General features: G+C 44.5%; 1 protein-coding gene across 5 annotated transcripts in view; it reads left to right on the forward strand.

The window, feature by feature from the left end:
- The window catches only part of LOC142885473 (collagen alpha-1(XI) chain-like), a 95,335-nt gene that overhangs the window by 53,736 nt on the left and 18,056 nt on the right, over nucleotides 1–23,543 (forward strand). For all 5 annotated transcript variants that reach the window (XM_076021948.1, XM_076021946.1, XM_076021949.1 and 2 more), the window contains 14 exons: nucleotides 7,587–7,640; nucleotides 9,047–9,091; nucleotides 9,366–9,419; nucleotides 10,090–10,134; nucleotides 10,446–10,499; nucleotides 10,620–10,673; nucleotides 12,128–12,181; nucleotides 12,561–12,668; nucleotides 13,966–14,055; nucleotides 16,976–17,029; nucleotides 19,212–19,319; nucleotides 19,405–19,512; nucleotides 20,618–20,671; nucleotides 21,235–21,288. In XM_076021948.1, the coding sequence (XP_075878063.1) occupies nucleotides 7,587–7,640; nucleotides 9,047–9,091; nucleotides 9,366–9,419; nucleotides 10,090–10,134; nucleotides 10,446–10,499; nucleotides 10,620–10,673; nucleotides 12,128–12,181; nucleotides 12,561–12,668; nucleotides 13,966–14,055; nucleotides 16,976–17,029; nucleotides 19,212–19,319; nucleotides 19,405–19,512; nucleotides 20,618–20,671; nucleotides 21,235–21,288 (936 nt within the window). The remainder of the gene's footprint in view (nucleotides 1–7,586; nucleotides 7,641–9,046; nucleotides 9,092–9,365; nucleotides 9,420–10,089; nucleotides 10,135–10,445; nucleotides 10,500–10,619; nucleotides 10,674–12,127; nucleotides 12,182–12,560; nucleotides 12,669–13,965; nucleotides 14,056–16,975; nucleotides 17,030–19,211; nucleotides 19,320–19,404; nucleotides 19,513–20,617; nucleotides 20,672–21,234; nucleotides 21,289–23,543) is intronic.

Consider the following 23,543-nt stretch of genomic DNA (forward strand, 5'->3'; position numbering starts at 1 on the left):
AGGTCAAGCGGACGTGAGTGAGCGGATCATCGTCTTGCACTTCCCCCACATAGTGCTCCAGCGTTAAGGCTGTTTAGTTGGTCGTGATCGTCATGCACCTCATTGGCCTCCTCTGAGCAGCAAAGAAGTAGGAAGTGACTAGTATTTGAAGATCACAATGAAGAAGAAGAAGAAGAAGAAGAAGAAGAAGATTTTTTTTTGATTTTTACAATCACATTTATTTACAAAGTACAGGCTAAAAACTTATGCACCTTTCCTAACATAAATAAAATGATTAAAACAAAGAAATAAATGAACTAAAAAATAAAATAATGAACAACAACACAAAATCAAAACCCAAACCAAAAGAGACAACCCATTCAAAACAAAACGAAATAAAAATAAAAGTATTAAATGAATAAATACATAAATAGACAAAAAAACACAAACACAAATCAAAAGCCAAAAAAAAGAAAACATTCAATCTTTTAGTGCATCAGAAAAAAATAACTTATTGTTTAAAATAGCACACAAAATATTCTTGTGGCACCAGATTTTTTGGAAAGCATCAAGGTCTTTCACCATTTTAAAAAAAGAAAACTCTAGGTGGATTCGGGAACGCAGGTTACGGCGCCACACCATTGTTGCATCATCACTACCGAGACATTCTGTTTTATTTTTCCTTGAGATGTAAATTGCCATTTTTGCTTCTCCAATAATAAAATTTAAAAGTTGCCACATTTCTTTGTTTTTTTTGCTGTAGCCCGTACCATAAATAAAATTTGTGATTGTAAAAACCTGATTAAAAGAACTAAAAACATTAGTTAAAACAATAAAAAATGCAGTGAGTCTAAAACAATCAATAAAAATGTGAAAAACCGTTTCGCTGGAGTCGCAGAAGGGGCACTGGTTGGACACAGCAGGGTTAATGATGGAGATAAAAGCATTGGAGGCAATGGCCCCATGCAGGATCCGCCACTGAAGATCACCTGTTCTTTTCTTCAGTGGCGGCTTGTACAGGACTCTCCAGTGGGGTGTACCGTCCAGTCTTTTACTCCAAGCACACGTTGTTCTTTTTCCCAGAGTCTTTTGGTTAAAAACTTGTACGCACACTTTATAGAAGTCCTTCTTCTTAGTGTGGCCAAGGTGAAGGGATGTGGTCTTTAGTAGAGGGCCTTCGGTCTCAAAGCGAGGGGTGATTCTTAAAGCCGGGAAGGGTTCTGTGGTGTCTGGCTCTGTGCCTGACTCCAGCTGCACAAGGAGACTGCGTTCTCCAGGGGATAGTCTCTCCCTCCACAGCTGGAGCAGTCTCTCTGTCATCCTGGTGGACTGCAGGCCCAGCACACTTCCCACAGTCTGGTGGTCGCCAAGGGTCGGTCCTGCCGCTCGGACCAGGCGCTGCAAGTCCACGGTGTTTGTCCTGAGCAGAGCAGCCGTCAGCCCGGGCGTCGCACCACTAGAAATGTCCAATCTTGCACCATGAATAAGTGGTTCTTTTAAAAGCCAAAGCAGAGAATCGGAGGTGTTTTTTTCTTTGCTGCTTCTAAAAAAAGCCCATACTTTAAAAACACTTTGATAAAAAGGAGGAATCCCATTTAACTTTAAAAAATTGGAATCCATTAAAAACAGAGCAGTGTCCAGTCCCAGTTGACTCACCTCTCTGAAGATGCAGCTGGCCACACCCCTCCACACCAGGTCTGTTGGACCAGTCAGGAAGCGCTGAAGAAACTGCAGCCTGAAAGCTGCAGTCCTGCTGGCCAGGTGGATGAGGCCCTGTCCCCCCTCCTCTCTCGGTAAAAACAGCACCCCCTGTGGCACCCAATGTTTTTCATCCCAAAAAAAATCTATGACTTTCTCTTGGATTCTGACCATAAGTCCAGCTGGAGGGTCCAGACAGGACAGTCGGTGCCACAGGAGGGACGCGACTAGGTTGTTTAAAACCAGAACTCTGCCTCTATAGGACATCTGTGGGAGCAACCATTTCCATTTTTTTATTCTTTGTTCGATTTTTTCCTCCACTCCTTCCCAGTTTTTTTTCACCATGGCCTCATTTCCGAGGAAGACCCCGAGGTACTTTAGCCCCTCTGTCTTCCAGGCCAGGTTCTGGGGAAGGGTTGGGAGGCCACTTGCCCACTTCCCAACAGCAATTGCCTCACTTTTACTCCAATTAACTTTTGCAGCAGACATTTTATTATATTTATCAGTTAAAATGGTTAAAATATCAACATCATTTTGGCTTTTAACTAAAACAATGACATCATCCGCATAAGCAGATAAAACAATGTTGCTATTAAAACCAGGTAAAACCAAGCCATTAATATTAAAACGTATTTTTGAGAGGAGAGGTTCTAGGGAGAGTGCATAGAGCATCCCAGACAGAGCACAGCCCTGCCGGACGCCCCTCTGCACCCTGAAGGGAGCACACAAACTGCCGTTGAATTTCAGTAGACTCTCAATGTCACTGTACAACACACGGATCATGGCAATGAAGCCAGGGCTGAACCCAAACCTCCCCATGACTTTCCAGAGGAAGCTGTGTTCAACCCGGTCAAACGCCTTTTCCTGGTCTAGCGAAATGAGACCAGTGTCAATACCCAATGAGCTGGAGACCTCCAAAACATCCCGAATTAGGTAGACGTTGTCTACCATGGACCTGCCGGGTACACAGTAGGTCTGGTCCCGGTGGATGACCTGCTCCATGGCTCTTCCCAGCCTGGAGGCCAACGTTTTGGACAGTATCTTATAGTCCACGCAGAGAAGGGACACCGGGCGCCAGTTCTTAATTTCCTGCAGTTGTCCTTTTTTAGGAAGGAGAGTCACCACTGCTCTTCGACAGGAGAGAGGGAGGGAACCACTGTCCAAGCTTTGGTTCAGAACCTGGAGCAGGTCAGCTCCTAGAATGTCCCAGTACTCGTTGTAGAATTCAACGGTGAGTCCGTCGATCCCCGGGGATCTCCGTCCCTGCATGCCCTTCAGGGCAGCCGTTAATTCCTCCAGCTGTAGAGGGCGGTCCAGCTGTGCATTGATGTCAGCTGACACCTGCGGTAGAGCTCTGAGAAAGTCTTCCTCCAGTTCAACGTCTTCCTCATACTCCGACGAGTAAAGCTGTGAGAAGAACTGTGTGGCTCTGCTCCTGATCTCCTGGGGCTCGGTCAGCTCCTGCCCGGTGTCCGTCAGCAGGCAGTGGATGGCCTTGTGCTGTCCATTCTTCTTCTCCAGGCCGAAGAAGTAACCAGAGGGAGCATCCATCTCCGAGATGTTCTGGATCCGGGACCGGACCAGCGCCCCCTGTACCCTTGAGTCCAACAGGCTGGCTAAGGCCATCTTTTTGGAGTTGAGGACTTCAATGTGTCCTCGATTTCCTGTAGAATAGCCAAGCGCTTCTAATTCCACTATTTCACTCTCCAGGTCTTTGATTGATCTACATGTATACTGTGTGACATTGAGAGTGTACTGCTGACAGAGTAGTTTAATTTGTACTTTTCCATGGTCCCACCACTGGCTAAGACTACTAAAATCAGATATTTGATTTTTAAAACCACACCAGAAAAATTTTAAAACTTCTTTAAAACCTTTATCTAAAATCAAAGCAGAATTAAAATGCCAGTAGGCGCTCTTTGGTAAAATATTTTTTAGGATGACGTCACATAAAACCAGAGAGTGATCAGAAAAACCAGATGGCACAATCCTACAATCTTTAAAAACATTAAAATGATGCTTAAAACAATAAAACCTGTCTAACCTCGCTAGAGAGACTCCGTTCTCTCTCAGGTGGGACCAGGTGTACTGACGACAGTCTGCATGCATCCTCCTCCACACATCCACCAAGTCATGGGAGTAGACCAGCTGTTTCAGAGTGTGCTGGGAAGCTGGATGTGGCTCTGTGTGGTTGCGGTCTAAAAAACCATCTTCAGTACAATTAAAATCCCCGCCCAAAATTAAATAATCCTCCGAGCCGCAGCTGTTTAATTTATTATTAACAATTTCTAAAAACCTCTTCCTCTCTGCTCCATGGTTTGGTGCGTAAATGTTCATAAAAAACAGATTAAAACTGTGGAGCTTGGCTTTGACCAGCAGGCATCTCCCCTTCACGACCTGCTCTACCTCCACAGAGGATGGAGAGAACCTCTTAGAGAGGAGGATGCCCACTCCTCCACTTGCTGTGGTGTTGTGGCTTAAAAACACCCTGCCCTCCCACTCCTTCTCCCAGCACCCCTCAATACTTGCGTCACTGTGGACCTCTTGAAGAAATAAAGTGTCCAAGTGCTTTCTTCTTGCTGTGTCCAACACAAGTGCCCTCTTTTTTAGTTCTCTGGCTCCATTCACATTGAGCGTTCCAATTTTTAAAACCTCCATGTTTGGGATTAAGAGATAAAAAATACAAAAAATAAGAAATAAAAACACAGATAAAAATAAAATCCCTGTCATCATTTTAAAAATGTATTTCTTTTCGGACTCGTATAAGGTGCTTTTTTAACCTGAAGATTTCTTGCTCAGTTAAATCTGATGAACTTTTGTTTTTTATTACATGCTTGGCAGACAGAAAAAAGGTGACTTTGTCAGGAAAGTGCATGTCAATGTTCAAGTTTTTAACTCCTTTTGTTTTTTGCAAGAAGCTTTTTATCATCTTTGCTGAATAGAAATGTTTTTCTCTATTAGCTAGAGGTGTTGTTAAAACAATTTGAGAGAGCGACAATTCGCTGCAGTCAGATATGGCGCCCTCACTGTCACTGCTTTCTTCAGCCGCAGCTCCAGCCCCCAGTCTACCAGTTTTCCCTCCCCCCTCATTTGACACTGTCTGCTTCCTTTTGCTGCGTCTCTGAGACGCAGCAGTTTTCAATTCTGGTGTTTCAAACAGACCATACGTTTTTTCAGTCACACAAGACCCACCACCAGTTCTCTCATCCACACCACCCAGTGCTTCAAAACCACCTCCACCCACTATCATGTCCTCTGAAGGATCTTTTTCTTTTCTTTTTCCCTCACCTGATTCTTCTACCTCACCCGTTTCCCTCACCTCACCTATCTCTCTCACCACACCCGCACCCAACTCTGCAACCTTCCCTGATTCCTCCACCTCACCTGTCTCCCTCACCTCATCTGCTTCCACCACCCCACCATTTTCCCTCACCTCACCTAATTCATTCACCTCACCTGTCTCCCTCACCACACCCGCACCCAGCTCCGCTACCTTCCCTGATTCCTCCACCTCACCTACTTCTAACCCCGCACCTGATCCCTCCACCTCACCCGTCTCCCCTCCCTGACTCCCTGACTCACCTGTCTCTCCCAACTCACCCTCTTCCATCTCCTCGACCTCTCCACCTTCGTTCTCTCTCACCTCCTGCTCCTTCGCTCCCTCTTCCCTGCTCGGGCCAGCGGCCCCCCCCGTATCTCCGGAGTTTCTCCGTCGTGGAGCGGGGACGGGCTTCTCGCTCGGAGCTGCCGCAGCCGCGACTGCCGCACCGCCGACCGGACCCGTCGCGTCAGCACCCGCCCGGTTCGGACAGGCTCTGACGAGGTGTCCCTCCGCCCCACAGCCGAAGCATTTTACCTCCGACGATGTGGCAAACAGAGTATAATCGAAGTCATCCACTCGTACGATGAATCGATAATTAAACTCTTCCGCCCTGTTGTTTAATATCATGTAAACCTGCCGCCTATGCGACACCACATGGCGAAGCAGCGGAGATTTACACCCAGAAAGCAACTTTCTGATCGGGGAGACCACCTTACCGTGCCGGGACAGTTTTTGGAGCAGGAACTCGTCGCTGATGAAGGGGGGGACGTTGGACAGGGTGATCCGGGCTGCCGGCTGTGTGAGCGGCTGCACCGCCTCGAACAGCCCGTTCACCGTCACCCCGGTCTCCACCAGCAACTTTACCTGCTCCACCCTCTCTAAAAACAGGACCACAGCTCGGTTCATTCGGGCTGCCGACTTCACCGAGCTGTGTCCGATCCGCTCCCCCACGGCTAACGCTACGTCTTCTACGTTGCACGAGGAGCCGGCACCTAGCTTGATGCCGTGCTTCCTCGACAGGGAGGAGAACCCTGCAGCCGCCATGACGGCGCACCTGGTCTCCTCCTCCCGACCAGACGGCGTCTGGCCGCAAAAGCACGACAAAACAAACACTAAAACTAAACTAACTCACACTAAAATAAACTACACAAATAGACAAAAAGAACCACCAAAGTGTAAAGAATAGAAAAGAATATAGGTAGCACAATCGCTTCCAATTTTCTCTCTCCCTCTCACGCTCCTTCCGCTCAGAAGAAGAAGAAGAAGAAGAAGAAGAAGAAGAAACGAGTGTGAGCTGTCAATATTGCATTAGTAGTGTAATATTGGCATGCAGTGTTGGGAGATTACTTTTTAGAAGTTACCCTATTGAAAATGTAGGAGTGTAACTATTTCAATTGCTTTGTCAAAGTAATGTAACTAATTCCACATGATTACATTTTGATTACTTTTCTAAATTTTGAATTCATGATCTCAGCTGTTTATGCCTGACAGTGTTGAGCTTCCAGCAGTACTAAAATCAACACTAATAGCAAAACACAACAAATAATAGTCATTACAAGGTCAAACCTCCACTAGTCTCTTTACTGTGAGATCATTCTGAGATCCAAAATCAGGTCAGCATAACTTACGATCTTTTAAATCAACAAGGACATTTTTGCAAAAAAAATATAATTCTGTAAACATTGGGCAGATGCTTTTAAAATTGTAATCATGAACAGTTCTGCAAGTAACTCATTTAATTACGCATTATTTTCTGGTAATTACAATTACCTTTTAATGCAATTATGTAACAATGTCACGTTACATGTCACTTGTTAATCCCCAACACTGTTGACGTGGATGTGTCAGCAGGTATTTTCACATGAAGTGAAGAACAGAACGCTTCCAATTGGCATTGGCAGGAGTTTTAATCTTTGAATGTGACGGATAGACGTTTTGTCCCATCCCCTTCCTCTTTGTTCGTTAAACGTTTGTATGAAGCCCTTCCTAGAGGAAGACATGAAGCAGAGGTAATAGATCTTTGGAGAGACGTCTTCATTTCTGTCGTCAGGATAGCAATAGCATAAAGTGTTATTGTATCGGTAAGCTGTTTGCTTTATTCTCCTGCAAAGGAATCCAATAAATAAACTGCTGATGGGCATCGGGGGAGATTTTTCTGTTTTCTGCTTTCATCCTCTGTATCTGCTCCCAGCCTGCTTTTATCTCCCTGTTTTGCCTCCAAACTGCGCTAACAACCGCTCGGGTCGCCACCTCTGTCTGTGTCTGGAAAAGGCTGCCAGAGCAAACCGGGGGGAAACTTTTCTTTACGGCTCCTCTTAAAGCCATAAAAAGGGTGTTCTCATCTATCTCTGGAAGCTGGAGTCCGTGGCCCCATTTGACAACAATCTGCTGGCCAACGCGGCAGCATATTTATCAAGACTCCTCAGCTTCTTTATTAATCAGCCCTCAGCAGTAAAAAGCGATGACGAGAGTCTCTCCCAGGTTGTTACACAGTCACAGAGTCGTGTCGACATGTCTTTATTTTACACTCTCCATCTGTCAGTCCTTTCACTCTCCCCCTCATTTGTTTTAACTTCTCCTTCCGCAGGGCTCCACCGGCTTCAACGGATTCTCAGGGGCGAACGGCGAGAAGGGTACAAGGGTGAGCAACTAAACTAATTACTCTCTGTCCGTATCTTAAAGAGGCACTCACTTCCCGCTGCACATTGTAAAGTGGCACTCTCGCCTTTTCTGTGTTAGAAAGATGAATGAGGTGCGACGACGTGGATTAAGATACGCGAGGTGCAGTTGAGAATACAGAAACACGAGATTATCCTAATGGCATTAACTTCCTGACTCAGACAGTCTAAAAATACGCTTAATTCAGGACCAGCGCTGAGGGGGGGGGAAGTATTTGCTGGATAATGATTGTAGACAGTTTACTTCAAGCCCCTTTATTTTTGTATATCTCACCATAAACACTAATTGGCCTCAAAAGGCTTCACACTGTGTGCAGACAACTTTGACTCAGACCCTTATTTCAGAAAAGTTAAAAAAAAAAGCAAATCAGAAATTGCTTTGTCTGGTTTTCCAATATGTCTGCCTTTATAATCCAGCTACAGCCACAGTGATGGTGTTAGTTCCTACCCCTGCATCATCACTTGGATTTCAAATTGGCAATCTCTCTCATTCGTTGTTTCCAACGTCCAATAAACAGCATTTTCAGAACATTGGAGTCCATGGCCAATCATGTTCCTCTTGTTCCTCTCTGACAATAACAAGATTTCACTTTCTTTCCACTGAGTAGCTACATCACTTTTCTCTCCCACGCTGGTTTCATCCTCGGCATGATTTGATCCTTGTCTCAAAAACCAGCACTGAATTCTGACGCCTGTCGAATTTTATAGACAAAAAAAGCTGGATGAAATGCAACATGATCATTCTGACTGAAGTCGCAGTACAAACATCATTTATTCAAATGTGGAGCACATATGAAAGCATCCGGAATCTAATTAAAAAAAATTTGAATGTCAGCTGTTTAAACCAATAATAATAATAAAAAAGAAAATCCAATATAGGCCTTGTTACATAATGAAGGTTCTAACACTATGACCGACATCTCAGGAGAGGCTGTGTACCTGTGAAGCAATCGGGCCAAAGAAGGGACGAGATGGACGGTTGCAGAGTGGTGGGAGGGACGGGGTGGCAGGAACAGGCGGTTATTGACGAGACGCTCGCTCTCAGACAGACACTCAGAGGCAGGCACCCCTGGCCTCGGCGTGCTACAACTGACAGGTAGTTCAGGCTGTCAAGCGCCTGTGGGTAACCACTTACCGCAGCAATTGGATTATTTATTTTTGCTCCGAGATGCTCAGATGGCCCCATTCCCTCCCTCGTTGAAACCCTCACCTCGTCCCACCATCTTTCTGACGTCTGTGTGCATTTGCCTGTAAAAGAATGCTTAAACTTCTGAACAGAAAAAAAAAAAGTGATGAAAGTGGCTTACATCAGTGGATGGTACCAGAGATGATTTTCTTCTAAATCGGAGCCTTTGTTTTTCATCTGCAGGGAATCGCAGGCAAATCTGGTCCTCGAGGGCAACGAGGCCCAACGGTAGGAATTTCAACTATGCATGAGCCCCACGCATGAATGTTTTATACTGTGCAAATAAAAAAAAAATAAAAAAAAATAAAAAAATCCTCCGGGCACTTATGCACGGGCTTCTGGTCTTTAAAAGAAGGATACGGGACACCAACTAGTGCAAACTGCATCGCCCATGTAATTCCACCGCCGCTTGTTAATTCTTATGTTCTGTTGTTGCAAGCAGAATACCAAAAAGGCTTTAACCAATGTACTGACTGACAAGTTTGAAACGTCCTTTTTACAGGGTCCACGAGGCGGCCGCGGTGCCAGGGGACCAACCGGAAAGCCTGGCGCCAAGGTGAGGATATCCACAGGGTGTGAAATAAACCTGACATTGTATTTGGTACGACCTAGCTAGTACCTAAAAGATGGACGGTGACGGTGTACAGTGACAGTGACCAGTGGTTATATGAGTTACTGCTGTCTTTCTGTGGTCTCTAACCAGTCTGCCCACTCTGACCTCTGACCCCTGATATCAACAGGGTATTTTCTTCCACACAGCTGCTGCTTCCAATATCTGTAGAGGGCATCGACAGCAGTTTGTGAAATACTCAGACCAGCATGTCTGGCACCAATCTGCCTCACTCAGAGTCCCTTCAATCACCATTCCTCCTCATTCTGATGCCAATGTATTCTGATGACTTTCAGCAAGTCGTGCATTCCTAAATACATTGAGTTATTTCTGCCAGTTGACTGGCCAACTCAATCATCATCATTATTGTTTGTGATAGAGTCCACATCCATATCGTATTCTATTCTCATATACACATATTTTCTCATTATGCCTGAATTATTTTCCTCTGCTGAAATCAAGCTAACTGTGTAAAACATTACCTGTGTGTTAATCATGCCATTTGTTGCTTGTTCTTCAAGCTCACAGTTGGTGTTTGGCATTAAAATTGTCTGAACACTCTGCCGGTTTTTCACCAAATTGACAACCTGTCCTTGTCCTTTGTTCTCGTCTGCAGGGCACCTCAGGCAATGACGGCCCTCCGGGCCCGCCAGGAGAGAGGGTCAGTATCAGAAGAGTTTTTGATCAGTGTCTGTGAACTGTGAACGCAAGAGCAGCGGCTCCACACAGCACGAATCCCAAATCGGCATTAATCACAACCATTCGTCACGTCTAACGAAAAGAAGAAGCGGTGTACCATTCATCCACCTGACGTAAAGTCATTAGCATTCATGGTACAAAAAAAATCTGGCTAAATGATCTCGCGGCCGTCCCAATGGGAGACGGGAAATGAGAGCTGAACCTGAATGAGACAGCGGTGATGCTCTTCCCTTTGTCTGTCTCCTCACTCTGTCTGTTCTGTCTCAATTCAAGGGACCTCAAGGGCCGCAGGGACCCGTCGGTCTGCCAGGACCCAAAGGACCAAATGTAAGTTGCTGCTGTCAAAGTGTCCGCACGTTAGTGCGCTGCAAAAAGTTGTTCAAATATTAATGCAACACTCGTGACCCGCTGTCTGCCGTCAACCGTCTGCCTCTTCACCCACGCCAGGGTCCGGCAGGAAAAGACGGGCTGCCCGGTCACCCCGGACAGAGGGGAGAGACGGTGAGTGGGCCGATGTTCGTCACTGAATGCGTCGGGGTTGCACCACCTGACCCTAACAAATAATAAATAAAAAAAAATCACTGCTCGTCGCCCACACGCGACCGTGAAGAGCGAGTGAATGCAGCTGAGAGAGAACAGTGCAGAGTTTGTTTCTTTTTTAAAAGTTCTGAGGCAACAACAACAACAACAACAACAACAACGAGTTGAACAGAATTACTGACTGACTGCCGGAGGCGACGCTTTAAACTATGGGCAACCTCGTGACAGGGCTCCAGGTGGTCAGCTGGAACTACAGCTCTCGGCTGGAAGGAAAACTGAAACATTTGTTTGACCGCTGAACTCTTGCCTGTCGCCCTTTGTGTTTTATATCGTACGACAGAAAGGTAAAGAATGACGAATGAAAGAATGTTACATTAGGAAAAACAGAGGAATAGACCTAATCTTTGTTTCTGTGTTGTTGTTTTTTAGGAATTGGGAATAGACCTAATCATGATGATGCACTAATACACTGTTCTGTTTTGCTCAGATATAGCTATGACAATATTCCATGTTTTTAAAGCCTCGCTTTTTTTGAAACAAAACATCAAAATGCAGCTTTACACATAAACAATTAGACAGTTGGCATCAAAAGCCATGAACCTCAGCCACTTGTGTAAATACAAGCTGCAAAAACATGTGGTTTCCATGTTAATCAGGTAAGAATGGAAATCCAGGTCAGAGGGTTGAGAAGGGTCAATCATTTTTATAGTCATGAAACAGTGATTGAAACCAGTGAAGGGATGTGTGCTATGTTCAATTTACTTTAAATGCTCCTCCAAATGTACAGGGCACTTTTCAGAAGTGGAAAAAAGTATTTTTCTTTTAGTTAATTTTTGAGAGTTGTCATGATTTAAAGATGTGGCAGCCAAGCTATTGAGCTAACGAACGCTGTTTAAAATGGTTCTGGCCTTAAGACTGGAAATGTGCTGCTCATAAATTAAATCATTAATAATAAAAGACTCCACAGTGGCTCTTTTCACTGCATAATGAGTACTCCTAAACTTGATACTTAGAATTTTTTTTTTTTTCTTTTTGCTGATTCCCTGCTACTTCAGTATTTGTTTTTACGAGTTTGTGTTGTGTAGCTCTTTCCCATGAGTCAGGAAAATATAGCTGCTTGAGAGGACAGAAAATATTCAACACGAGGGATTGGGGAATATTCAGTGTAACAGGGTTTTCGGCGCTTCGCTGATATTAAAGGGAATTCTTAACGTCATTGCCTCTCTTTAAATACCAATACTGTCGGGACTCTACTGGAAGATGAAAATCAGAATTGGTTTATTGGTAACAAAGAAAAGTCGTCCACTATGACTATTTAAAATTATTCACTGCTACTTAACTCCTGATAGTTTGAAACCCATATATTGTCCAACATAGTTGCACAGTCACACCAACCATCCGTTTTTCCTCTCTAGGGTTTCCAAGGAAAAACTGGACCACCAGGACCTGGAGGTGTGGTCGGACCACAGGTAGATACAACGTGTTCCATGTGGATTGCACCTCGTTTCATGCTCCGTGTGTTCCGCTGTTCAGAGACACTAGAGTTCAATTATTTACCCGTGTCTGCAGCCGGATTCTAAAATCAGACAATCCCAAAATGCACAAGTTTAATCAGGATGCATCACATGCTCTCATAATGAATTTTAAATGGCTTTTTGGCTGTGTTGGAAGGGATGCATTGACACCCAAATTAGGAATGGGAGAGAATATGAGTATGTAAAAATCAAAAGATGTTTAACAGAGTTGAACACATTATCTAATTCGCCATGGCTTAATTATCTCTTCGGGGGGAAAAAAAGGTGGAGCAACATTTTTTGCCACTGTAGAAATATCTAATTTCCTTGACAGGGTCCAACTGGAGATGTAGGACCTAGCGGAGAGCGAGGGCACCCAGGCTCCCCTGGTCCACCTGGAGAGCAAGGTCTGCCTGGAGCGGCTGGAAAAGAAGGTGGAAAGGTAAATAAGTCAAATGAGTTTTTCAATGCTACATTATGACCAGGTGTTTTAAGCGAACACAACATTACATATGCTAGAAGCTGTAGAAGTAGAATAACAGGCATTACAGCATATTGCCCCTCGAAAAGAATACACATTTTATTTATTATGTATTTATAATTGTGCGAGGTTCTCCGTCTTGGTCTATAACAGTCTAAAAATCCTCAAAGTGCTTGAACAACAAAATAGATTATTTTTCCGACACAAAAATGGAGACCAAGACATCTTTGTTTGCTACCAGCAAAAAAATAAGAATATGCATGAATGGCGTAAGACCAAACAACAAAAAATAGAGGCCTTGTTCACTTACAAAGCACGACTTAAAGACAAAGGGCTGCTGTTGCCTCTGCACACCAGTCGGCGAGCCTGACGAAGCTCGCCACTGATCATTTCTCTGTGGACAGCGCTGGTACTCGGACGCTTCGCTCTCAGTTGGCTGCGTGTAATTGTTGTTGATTTATGAAACGCTAGCCTAAACCTGCAGTGTCTGCACCATGCTTCGTTTTCGTTTCTTTTTCCGAAGGACTTCCGGCTACACCAGCGTGCTGGCCGTGGACGTCTCTGCGTGCATCTGCCGCTTGTTTGATTAACTGGCTGCCACGGCGCCGTTTGCAAAATGTCGTGGTTTTCAGCAGGGCAAACACCTCGCCGGCCCGCGTTTCCTCTTTAACATCTTTCGGGCCGATGTTTATCAAACCTGCGCCTTCTTGCTGTGTCATGTTTTATGCCATTTATCTCCTTCAACAATGCTGCGCTCCTATTGTGAAAAATGTATGGCTTACAAAGGTTAAAAAATTTAGCGCAACTTTTCAGAGGGGCTGGGTAGGAGTACTTATTCAGTGGAGAAGGATTACAGCGTGCAGTAATGATGGGATGGTGCTCTCGGAGCGGTTGAGTGGGTGTTCAAGTTAACTGTGTGGTCCACACTCACTGCTATTATTCCTCAGTCCTTACTTGTTAAAAAAAAAAAAGAAAGAAACAAAGTCGATAAGCAGAAAGAAACATTCCAAATTACTCACTTTGCGCCTGCACTCTTCATCACTTTGCTGTTGCTCTCCTCACATAGTCAGGTGTAATTTCAGCTTTGTGTCAAGCAGATCAATCACCTGAATTGTTTTGTTTTTTTTGCTTTATCACTCTCATTGTTTTATTTCACCCAAAGCAATTATAGCTTTGCTAATAACATTTCTGTGTTTAGAAAAAATATATATATATTTTTTAATTTTTTTCTCTTTTCCTTTTCCTCCTTCCTTTGTAGGGTGATCCAGGTCCTCAGGGTCACAGCGGCAAGCCAGGACCAGCTGGCCTGAAGGGCTTCCAGGGTGCAAGAGGTCTTCCAGGAGGCATGGTAAAAATAAAGGCCACCCACATGTTAACAGACAGGCGCGAGAAGGTGTTATTACCAGCACCCCAATGAATTTGTCTCCAAAAAAAACGCCATTGCCAGCCAAAACAACCTGCTGTGTAACCAAATGTTGGACTTGGCAGAGCACCAGGCTGGAAGGTGCAGAACTGGCCTTCACAGAAGTAACCCTAGACCTTTTCTCAACATCAACTGCGGCAAGGTTGGAGAAGATTTCTTCAACAGGTGATCCGTTCGAGGTCGGATGCCTTCCTCCGAGGAAATTCCCGCTTTGTCTTCCGATGGGAGGAGTGGGCGAATCGCTCTGATTCTTATTCAAACCCTCAACTTTGCCAGCACCACACACGCACCGTGGAGCGTGCTCCGTAACCCAATTCCAATCTCGGGGAAAAAAAAAGAAAAAGTAGTGGGTATGGGTGAGAAAAAGTTCAAGGTGAAAGTATATGGCTGCTGGGAGGCTGAGTGAGGATCAGCTTGAGGGACTGGGGCTGGAGCTCATTTCAAGGCTGACCATTAAGAGAGCGCACGACAGCGCTGCCCAGACTTATTGCCGCCGTTATGTTTCTCCCGTGTGCGCCGAGGGATGGCATTTTCCCCTTCATAGCAGTGGTACACACCAGCACGTTCACCAGTAGGACAAAAAAAGAAAAAAGATTGCCACCTTTAGTCTCGCTTCCTGCGACGCTGTCCATGTGAAAACAGGAATTTGCACTTGTCCTTTTGGGCATAAAAGTTCATCCCTGTCTGATTCCCACAAAATCAGGTGCGCTGAGTAAGCACACACATAAATGCATAAATAGTGTTTGGCATGGGGAGCTGTACCCACACACACACACACACACACAGAGACACTCCTCATCCCTTCTTCAGGAAAGCCACAGTTGCAATATATGAGTCAATAAATAAGCTTCTTTTTTTTCCCCTCATGTGTCCGGCCCAGAAATCTGCTTGCAGCTCTCCAATTCATTGTGCGGGAATGTGGAGAGCTGCAGAGTGGAAGAGCCTGCTTGGCAGCGTGTGCCCGCCGGCTCTGTTGGAGCCTGTAAATTAGTTATTATAATGAAAGTCTTTACTGCCTCTGGTGAACTGTGCTTTTTTTTCATATGCAATCTCAGTCTTGCGGCACTATGATTCAGCAGCAGCGCACTCGTAGCCACTCGTGGGTCGCTGACGTAGAGAGAAGGGCCACAAGGGTCCAAAAAAAAAAAAAAAAAAGACAGACAGACAGCCTTAAGCTGGGTCACCCCTCATAATCGGAGGCGTGTCATCCTATTTCCTTCCATCTGTTATAAAGCTCATTAGCATCTCCGTTTTCTGTTGTTGTTTTTTGTTGGGTTTTTTTTACGTAGATTTTCTTTTAATTAGGTCGTGTCATAATTGATGAGGCATGAGACACACTGTCAGTGGTGGAGTCGAACTGCAGCCCACGTAAATTTTGTGATGTGTCAGCACCCTATTTTTTTTATGGTTGTTTCGCCACAGCATCTCTGGGTTGTTGTGATTATTTACTGTTCGGAACATTTCTAGACACATCCAGTGACAAAATACCTGCCTGGTTGCACTCTGAGGGCTAGTTTGTTCAGCACCTCCCCGCCAAAAAACCTTTGCAGTCCTAACTTGGTGGGCTCATTTTTCAGGGTGTTTTAATGACGTTGTACCACAATCTCAAAGTAATACATGTGATTTGCTTTTAGTGCTGTTCTTGTTGAAATATCCCATTGTGTCCTATGTACAGTACATGCTCTGTATGTATTCAGGTATGAAGACAAATGTAGGGTTAGAGGAACTCCATAATTGGATCAATTGGAATGTGTTTTTGTTTGTTTTTTGATCGTTACATAAACCCTCCAAGTATAAATTACCTTTTTGAATTTGCTAATAATAAACATTTGCATGAAAAAGATGGACCACCGAGGAGTCAGCCACATTCCTCCACAGTAGCTCAGAATGGCAAGAACTTGGATCTGGCTAATAGCTAAAACTCTACCTTTGTAACAGTAGCTAGCTGATGCTAACATGACATCATGGCTATGCTTTATATTGGTAAAATACTACAGGGTTCATTTGTTTGTTTGTTTGTTTGCTAAATATCACACACTGGGCCTTTTACTCACAATTCATTGACCTAATGTTTTATGAAGTATTTGCAGCTGTTTCTATAGCTTGAGTAGCTTCGAAAAAAATCAAGGGGAAAAAGGGTCAGTGTGTAGGATTATAATTAATAGTAAAATCTAATGGCCAAAAAAATACACACTGCAGGTAATGTTAATGTTGATTCCTGTTTTCTGATGTCCTACTTATATGAGCCCATGATGTCAAAGCTATATCCAAAAACCCTCAAGCAGATCATCATTCTTAGCAACTGAAGATATGAGCTGATAAAATATTGGTACCTCCTTACAAGTAGAGCCGCTGTTTATGTCAATATACAATTGTTATTTAAAAAAAAAAACAATTTCCACAATCTGACTTGTGCAATTGTGCACTGTATCTGTGAATGAGCACATGAAGACGAGGAATGGCATTTGACTACATTGTTGCCTTTGCTGCACATTATTTGTCAAATTACTCTCCCAAAACTGGAAAATATGACCAAAATGACAGCTGAATGAGATAATTGGATCTCACTGTATCAAAGGCTGCAGTTTTACAGACACGTGCTCTGAAACTTGGAAGTCACAGAATGACAGCTATTGATATTTTTCCTCTGTTTTGTATTATTCATACATTGCAGATTGGCTGTCAGTTTGTTGCTTTTGCTCTGTGTATGTGCAGACACAGGCACACGTGCGCACTTACACTCAACAGCCCATTTCACAGCTGTGAGTACTGATCTCCGCTCAGTGGTCCCAGGCGGCGGGCTGCACTGAATGAGATATAACCTGTTGCTGTCCTCTGCTTTCAGGGTGCAGGTGGCTTGAAGGGTGGAGAAGGACCTCAGGGCCTCCAAGGTCCCATTGTAAGTAAACCGTTACCATGGTTATGGCGCTCAACTCTGTTGCCAGATGTCGAAACTAACTACCAACGTGCAACCAACTTGGTTGTAACTGGAGGTTGTATTGGAACAATTAAGTGTATTAGAAGTTGTTGAGGGTTATTTAAATCACAGCTGCAAGATACAGTGTTATAGCTTTTATCTGTCTCCTGTGCAGTACTGCTAAATGCTGTTGGTCTAACATGGCCAGATAATTAATTCACATATTCTTTGTTCTGTGGGAGACTTGCAGCATTTTGACATTATCATTTGTAATAAATGTAGTGTTTCTGAATTAATGTGAGGCTTTGATTATTAACCTAGCTTGACAACGACAAACCTATTAGTCCTTTAAAGATTAATTCTTAGCACTTAAAATGTCAGAATTTTAAGTTCTGTCATTTGATTAGAAGAAGAAAAAAAAGAAGCGTCACAGCCTGATTTAATGTTATTTTCACACAGTGGGATGATGCTTTTGATATTTTGGGGTTGGAAAATTAGCTCCAGGGCCGTGGCGTTCCAACACCACTTTGGAGCACATTAGGGTTGTAATGGATAACTCAAGAACTATTAGCTCATCCAGGCCTGAAAGCGTCTCAAAATGCCTTTCGTGTTTTGTGGTCACCATAGCAACTGTTGTGACAGTGATGGAGAAACTGTGCTCTTTGATAAGATGATGATTTTTTTTTAATTATGGAATCTAAGGCTGCATCTCCGCAGTCAGCATTCATCTTGGTCAGGGATATTGTCAGAGAGCACGTTGTCACACGGCGGAGCACTCGCAGCGCGGCCAAGGATCAGGGCAATGCTGGGAGTCAATGGCTAAACGGGGGCACGGTCTCCTGCTTCAGTCTCAGAGTTAGCAATACACGCAACAGAGAGCCTCCGGCAATGACTCTGTTGCCGCAAAGCTGAGTGGCAGCCGGCTTTGAACTGGGTGACATGTTGGTGGAGCGCAAAAAGAAAAAAAAGAAGACTCCCCCCCAATAATTGGCCCCGCTCGTCGACGACGGAACAACGGCACACATGAGACGACGCGAGAGCGAGCGCGCAGGGGGCAGGGGTGCAACGTTTTTGAGGTTTCTGCTTTCTGAACCAGCCGATCCATTTCCTCGTTGAAAGGGAAGACAGCTCTCTTAAATTGGCTCGAAAGTGAGCCGTCGGTGGAAGAGACGCGACGGACCGTTTTTGCGAAGCGTTTGAGATGGGAAGAGATGAGGGAGGGCGGGGGTGGAGGAGGCAGACTCCATCAAGGGAGGCCGACATGCGCAAGAGTTCTAAAATTCTCCTCCATCGATTTTCCTGACAAAGTTTGAGCTGCACGGGAGAAGCGTATGAATGCTGCGTGCGTGCACGCTAGCGCGTCCACGTTTTTCCTTTTTTTTAGGTTCGGGTAAAATAAGTACATGAAAAGTTTCATCCTGGGAACATGTGCATTTTCTGCATTTCACTTCTTCTATCAGCACAGTTGTTTCAGTTTGGATGTTTAAAATGCAGCAACCCCCACCCCCCCACCCCAAAAGGAAAAAAAAAAATTGGAACGTGAAAATTGTGTGCGCCTGCATGTTTGTTCCTGGGGAGGGACTTGGCGGGACGGAGATGATGGTTTGGAGTCGTGTGACTGTGGTGAAATGGGGCCAGCTGCACGAGAGCCAGGTGGCAGCTCGCGTCTGCAGCAGCCAAGTCGCGTGTGTGTGTGTGTGTGTGTGTGTGTGTGTGTGTGTGTGTGTGTGTGTGTCCGTGAACATGAACGCCGCCTGAGACCTTCCCTGGGCAGGAAGTGGCAGTCATGGCCTTTTGATGGAAGACGGTGCTGACAGTTTAGGAGATTTTGGGCTCCGGATTCAGTGATGATCATTAACCACAACAAGTTGTTGAGAAATGTGATGCATTAATGTCCGGGAGAAGGAAGAAGACCTCCCACAAGGATCTGGAGCATCTTCCTCCGTCCTTTGCTTTCAGGCAGCCGCCTGATCAGATGATGTTGATTTTTGCCCCCGAACGCCAGTTGAAGAGATTCATTTAATTGTCACCTTCTGTAAATGTGCCACTTTGCTGAGTGAAGTGTCCTTGTGCAAACATTTCCTGCTACATTTCCGCTCTTCCGCTGATGTTTCCGGTCAGCCGCCACATGATGCCCTAAACTGTGCCTTCTGTTGGGTGACAGGGTTCTCCTGGAGAGAGAGGTGCAGCAGGCCCCGGCGGTCCCATTGGTTTGACAGGACGCAACGGCCCCCAAGGACCACCAGGCCCCGCTGGTGAAAAGGGAGGCCCTGTGAGTATTTCCTGCCCTTCTAATAAGAGAGCCCTTCTCATAAGAGAGCCGGTGTCACTTCCTCACGAATGTCACAAATGCCCAGGGCGAGAAAGGTCCCATGGGCCCTGCCGGCCGCGATGGCATCCAAGGTCCTACTGGGCTTCCTGGTTCAGCCGGTCCTCAGGGTCCCCCCGGAGAGGACGGAGATAAGGTAAAGACGTGCATCAGTGGATTTTTCAAATCAAATGTAACTCTTCAATCTGAAGTTGTTTCTCTTTCACTTGATTGCCTCTTTCTGGACTCAATCGATTGGGCTCATGTTCTATCTTTGATAACTCTAAAAACAAGCAGTTCTTCTCCTGTTAAAACATGAGATGTGTTAACATAACAAGAAGGAGGACATTAATTGCAGGTTCTGTGTTTCTGTCTGTCAACAATGGCAGTGGCCACAACGCGAACCCCAAAATGACGCAGCCTAGAATAAATGCAGACATTGCAACGCAATGTGAAAATCATTGCCTCTTTTTTATATTTATTCATTCTGTTCTTAAGGGAGGCCCTTCCTATACAGACACTAACTGTGCCTCCTGTCGACTCGACGCCAACAGTCACGGCAGATTTTGATATGAATAAGTCAGATACTTTAAGTATTGTACGCAGTCAGCACCCGCGGAAGCACTTCCTGTCCAATCAGAATGTTTGCTTGTAAAAGGCTGTTGCACATATTTTTCTATTTTTATTGGGTTATATCTTTTTTTGCATTGAAAATACTGAACTTGCAAATACTGCACACAAACAAACTCAATTTTCCACTACTCTGTTTAGCCTCCAGTCCAAAATGAGACTATTATCATATTTTTGTATTTGGTAAACAGCACAAATACTCCATAGACGCTTTGGTGGGTTGGGAGTGTTGTAGGGGGTGGGTACAGAAAACAAAGCACATGCACCATGCACAAAACCCCTCATCTGCGGCCCTGCATCTCCACACTGGTAATCTCCAACCCAGGTCACGTCTGCACTCATCGCACCGCTTTGCCAGTCGGAGCACCGCCGGGGGCGGGGCGGGGGGGGTGAGACGGGAGGGGGAGATGCAGGGGTTGGGGTGAGACAGGGGGAGCCAATCAATTAATTGCAAACACTCACCCAAGGTCTTTTAGGGCCAATCAAATTAGAATCTCTCGAGAAATGTTTACTGCTCGATCTCGCTAAAGGTGACACTTAAAGATATTGAACTGACACAAACATGAAGAGGGCGAGAGCCTTTAGAGATGGAGAGCAGTGATGTGAGCTCTGCTGTTTGTGTTGCACCTCAGGGAGAAGTTGGCGGCCCAGGACAGAAGGGAAGCAAAGGTGACAAGGGTGAACTGGTAAGTTGTTTTATCTATATTCTGTTGTTTATGATTTTAGGTGAGGTCTCCCTTGTTTTTCTTTGTGTTTTTTCTTCCCAGAGTTCTATATAAGTTTTCACGTCAGTGGTGGAGGAATATAAACCAAACTTAGCGGCTGATTTCCCCAAATGAGCTGAATAAATCACAGCAAACAGGTTATTTTGCAGTGACTCAGCTCAGGTTATCTCGCCCCAAACAGTCGGCAGCTAATAAAATATTAAGCAAAGTGCCGCCGTGTTATTTTTCAATAAAGAATTTGGTCCTACTTCTCCCGCGTTGTGTACATTTGTCTTTTCCGAGTGTGTTTTAGTCATCACAAACGCTGCTTATTTTAAATTGAACTCATCAACACTGAACGTTATATTGCTTTGCTGTATTCTGCCGGACCGTCTGCACGAAGATAACGGCGGCTTTATCTGGTGTGAACTAATTGTCAAAGTGCAATTAGGATGGCTTCTTATTCATTTTTCTGGCAGCTTCATGAATAAATTAACTATTTTTAGTAAGTTAATAACGCCTGTGCTCTTCCATGTTTATTTCAGGGTCCACCAGGCTCCGCTGGTCTTCAAGGCGTGATTGGAGCTCCTGGTCCAGCTGTGAGTCTTTCGCAATTTGTTCTGACTTTCTTTTTTTTTTCCTTTGCGAAATATAAGCATTAGTTCTCTGTATACGATGAATATCATAAATATTTCAAAGCTTCAAACTGCCTAAAAATTGCCTATGGGAGCACTATGGCTGAATAGTGAATGAGTCCTTTTTCACAACATCTCAAGCACTCACAAAACATTGTGCTCATTTGTCCTTATGGAGGCCACATTGAAATGGCTTCAAAGGGCTCCAAGAATGTTGTAGCCAAATGAAGTCTGTTAAGCCCATGACGCTGAAACTGCAGTGAATAGATGGATTAAAAAGCATGACAAGACACAGTGATCAATACAAGGCACTGGTACTTGATTATTCCATTTTTGCAAAGTTTTTTTTTCTTGCCATCTCTGCTTTTTTTTATTCCGTTATTGCTGCATTTGAGAGGACCCTCAGTGGCACAAGTTGTTTGCATTGAAGTAGACTTAGTGATCTAGAATGGCCCAGCATCATTCGGTCACGTTCATGAATCACCTCATGTGTCCTGAGCTGTGAAAAAACCAAGCAGCAGCTAAGAATACCAGCTTGTTTGCTGCAGAATTTCTTCTACTGGTCCGTCTCATTACTGCAACTGGAACAGTCCTGTTTCTACAACAACTGACAGCCTGAGGGTAACCAGCAGTTCATTGCTGTAAATTTTCTGTCCTTAACAACCAACAGTTCTAGCAAAAATAAATAAATAAATGAAAAAAGGAAGGAAGAAAAAAAAAAACATCAGCATCTGCAGCGCCCTGTGGGGGCTACAACAGACCTGGAGAGGCGGATTGTTGCAGGAGGGTAGCACACCCGGCTGCATAACAAATTATTTAACAGTTGTTTTTCCTGGTGACTCAGTCTGCTGGTGCGTATTCATATCTTGGTAATTGAGAACTGAGTTGCACTGCTTAGTTTGGAAGGGTTTTTTTTTTTTGGCTGTATTTATCATTGCAGGATTTTCTGCAATTATCATTTTCAGACTCAACTATCTTCTTGTGACGCCAGTCCACAAAAAAATAATAAATTGTGAAATTGTGGATTCTCTAATTGTCAACAAAGTTTCTCCTTCTTTTCATTAATTAAATAACTTTTTAAAAGGCAAGTTCACCCCTAATGCCTTCAGAAAGCAAGTACAGGGCATACGGAGAAAAGTGATCTTGTCGGCATCCTCCTGCATAAATAAGAATGAGCGGTTTTGATGAGTGAATATTTCAAGACATTATTGACACAAGGGAAAATGGCAGCGATTTTCTTAAACAGCATTTAGAAAATCAATTTAAAAAGAAAATGTGCTCAGACTAAAAGTGTTTTAGTGATATTGGTCTTGCTTCACATCAAGTGAATTAAAAGTTTTATCTCCCTCAGCCTGTTTTGGTCCCTCGAGGCTTTAGTACATCATTGTGTGCAGCTGTGATACGTGTGCCTTTATCAAATTTTACTCCACTGTGTCGGATTTTCTTCTCGTTATACCTATTGCTGAGTGAGAGCTGAGAGTAAAAAAAAAAAAAAAGGAATGCTCACATTCTGCTGCTGATGGCATTTTTTCAAATGAACTACCCACTGTCTTTTTGCAAGACACATTTCTCTGTAATTGAAAAAACCTGCGTGTGCTGAATACAGCCTTGCACACTGTCCCTGTGTAGTGTTAGGCACAAGCTTTAACAATGCAGCCGTGTCACAGATTGCTGTACACACACAATGTCACGAATGGAGAACAAGTGGATTCACTCACTCTTCTGGGACCATTCTGTAAACCTGGAGATGCTTGTGCGTGAAAACCCCAGTAGATTAACAGTTTGTGAAACCCAACAGCAATCATGGCAAGTTCAAAGTCACTTAAATCCCTCTTTTGCTCCTTTGTGACACTTGCATCCAACTTCACCAAGTCACCGTCATCTCTTCCACCGGCCTGAATGCAATGAGTTGCAAGCGTGTGATTGGCCAATATTAGCTACTGTGCGTACAGGTTTTTCCTTCCTGCTCCGGTTCAACTTAAACTTTGGTTCAACGTGTCTCCGCCCCCCATAGTTCAAAGCCCAACGTGTTACCGTACCTGTAATCACTTAATGTCTTTTGCCTCTAAACTGTTCTGCATTCAGCGCCAGAGCCAGAGGCCTGCCTCAGTGTCCCAGGGCTCGGCCAGAGCTCCACAAGCACTTTCAAGTGCTGACATGCTTTTGAACTGAAAACTCCCGGTTTGTCAGCACTTCGTCGGCTCCCTCTAGTCTTCCCC

This window comes from Nelusetta ayraudi, unplaced genomic scaffold, assembly GCF_046127955.1.
Source record: "Nelusetta ayraudi isolate G7.1 ecotype Tasmania unplaced genomic scaffold, CSIRO-AGI_Nayr_v1 ptg000011l, whole genome shotgun sequence".
Taxonomy (NCBI): Eukaryota; Metazoa; Chordata; class Actinopteri; order Tetraodontiformes; family Monacanthidae; genus Nelusetta; species Nelusetta ayraudi.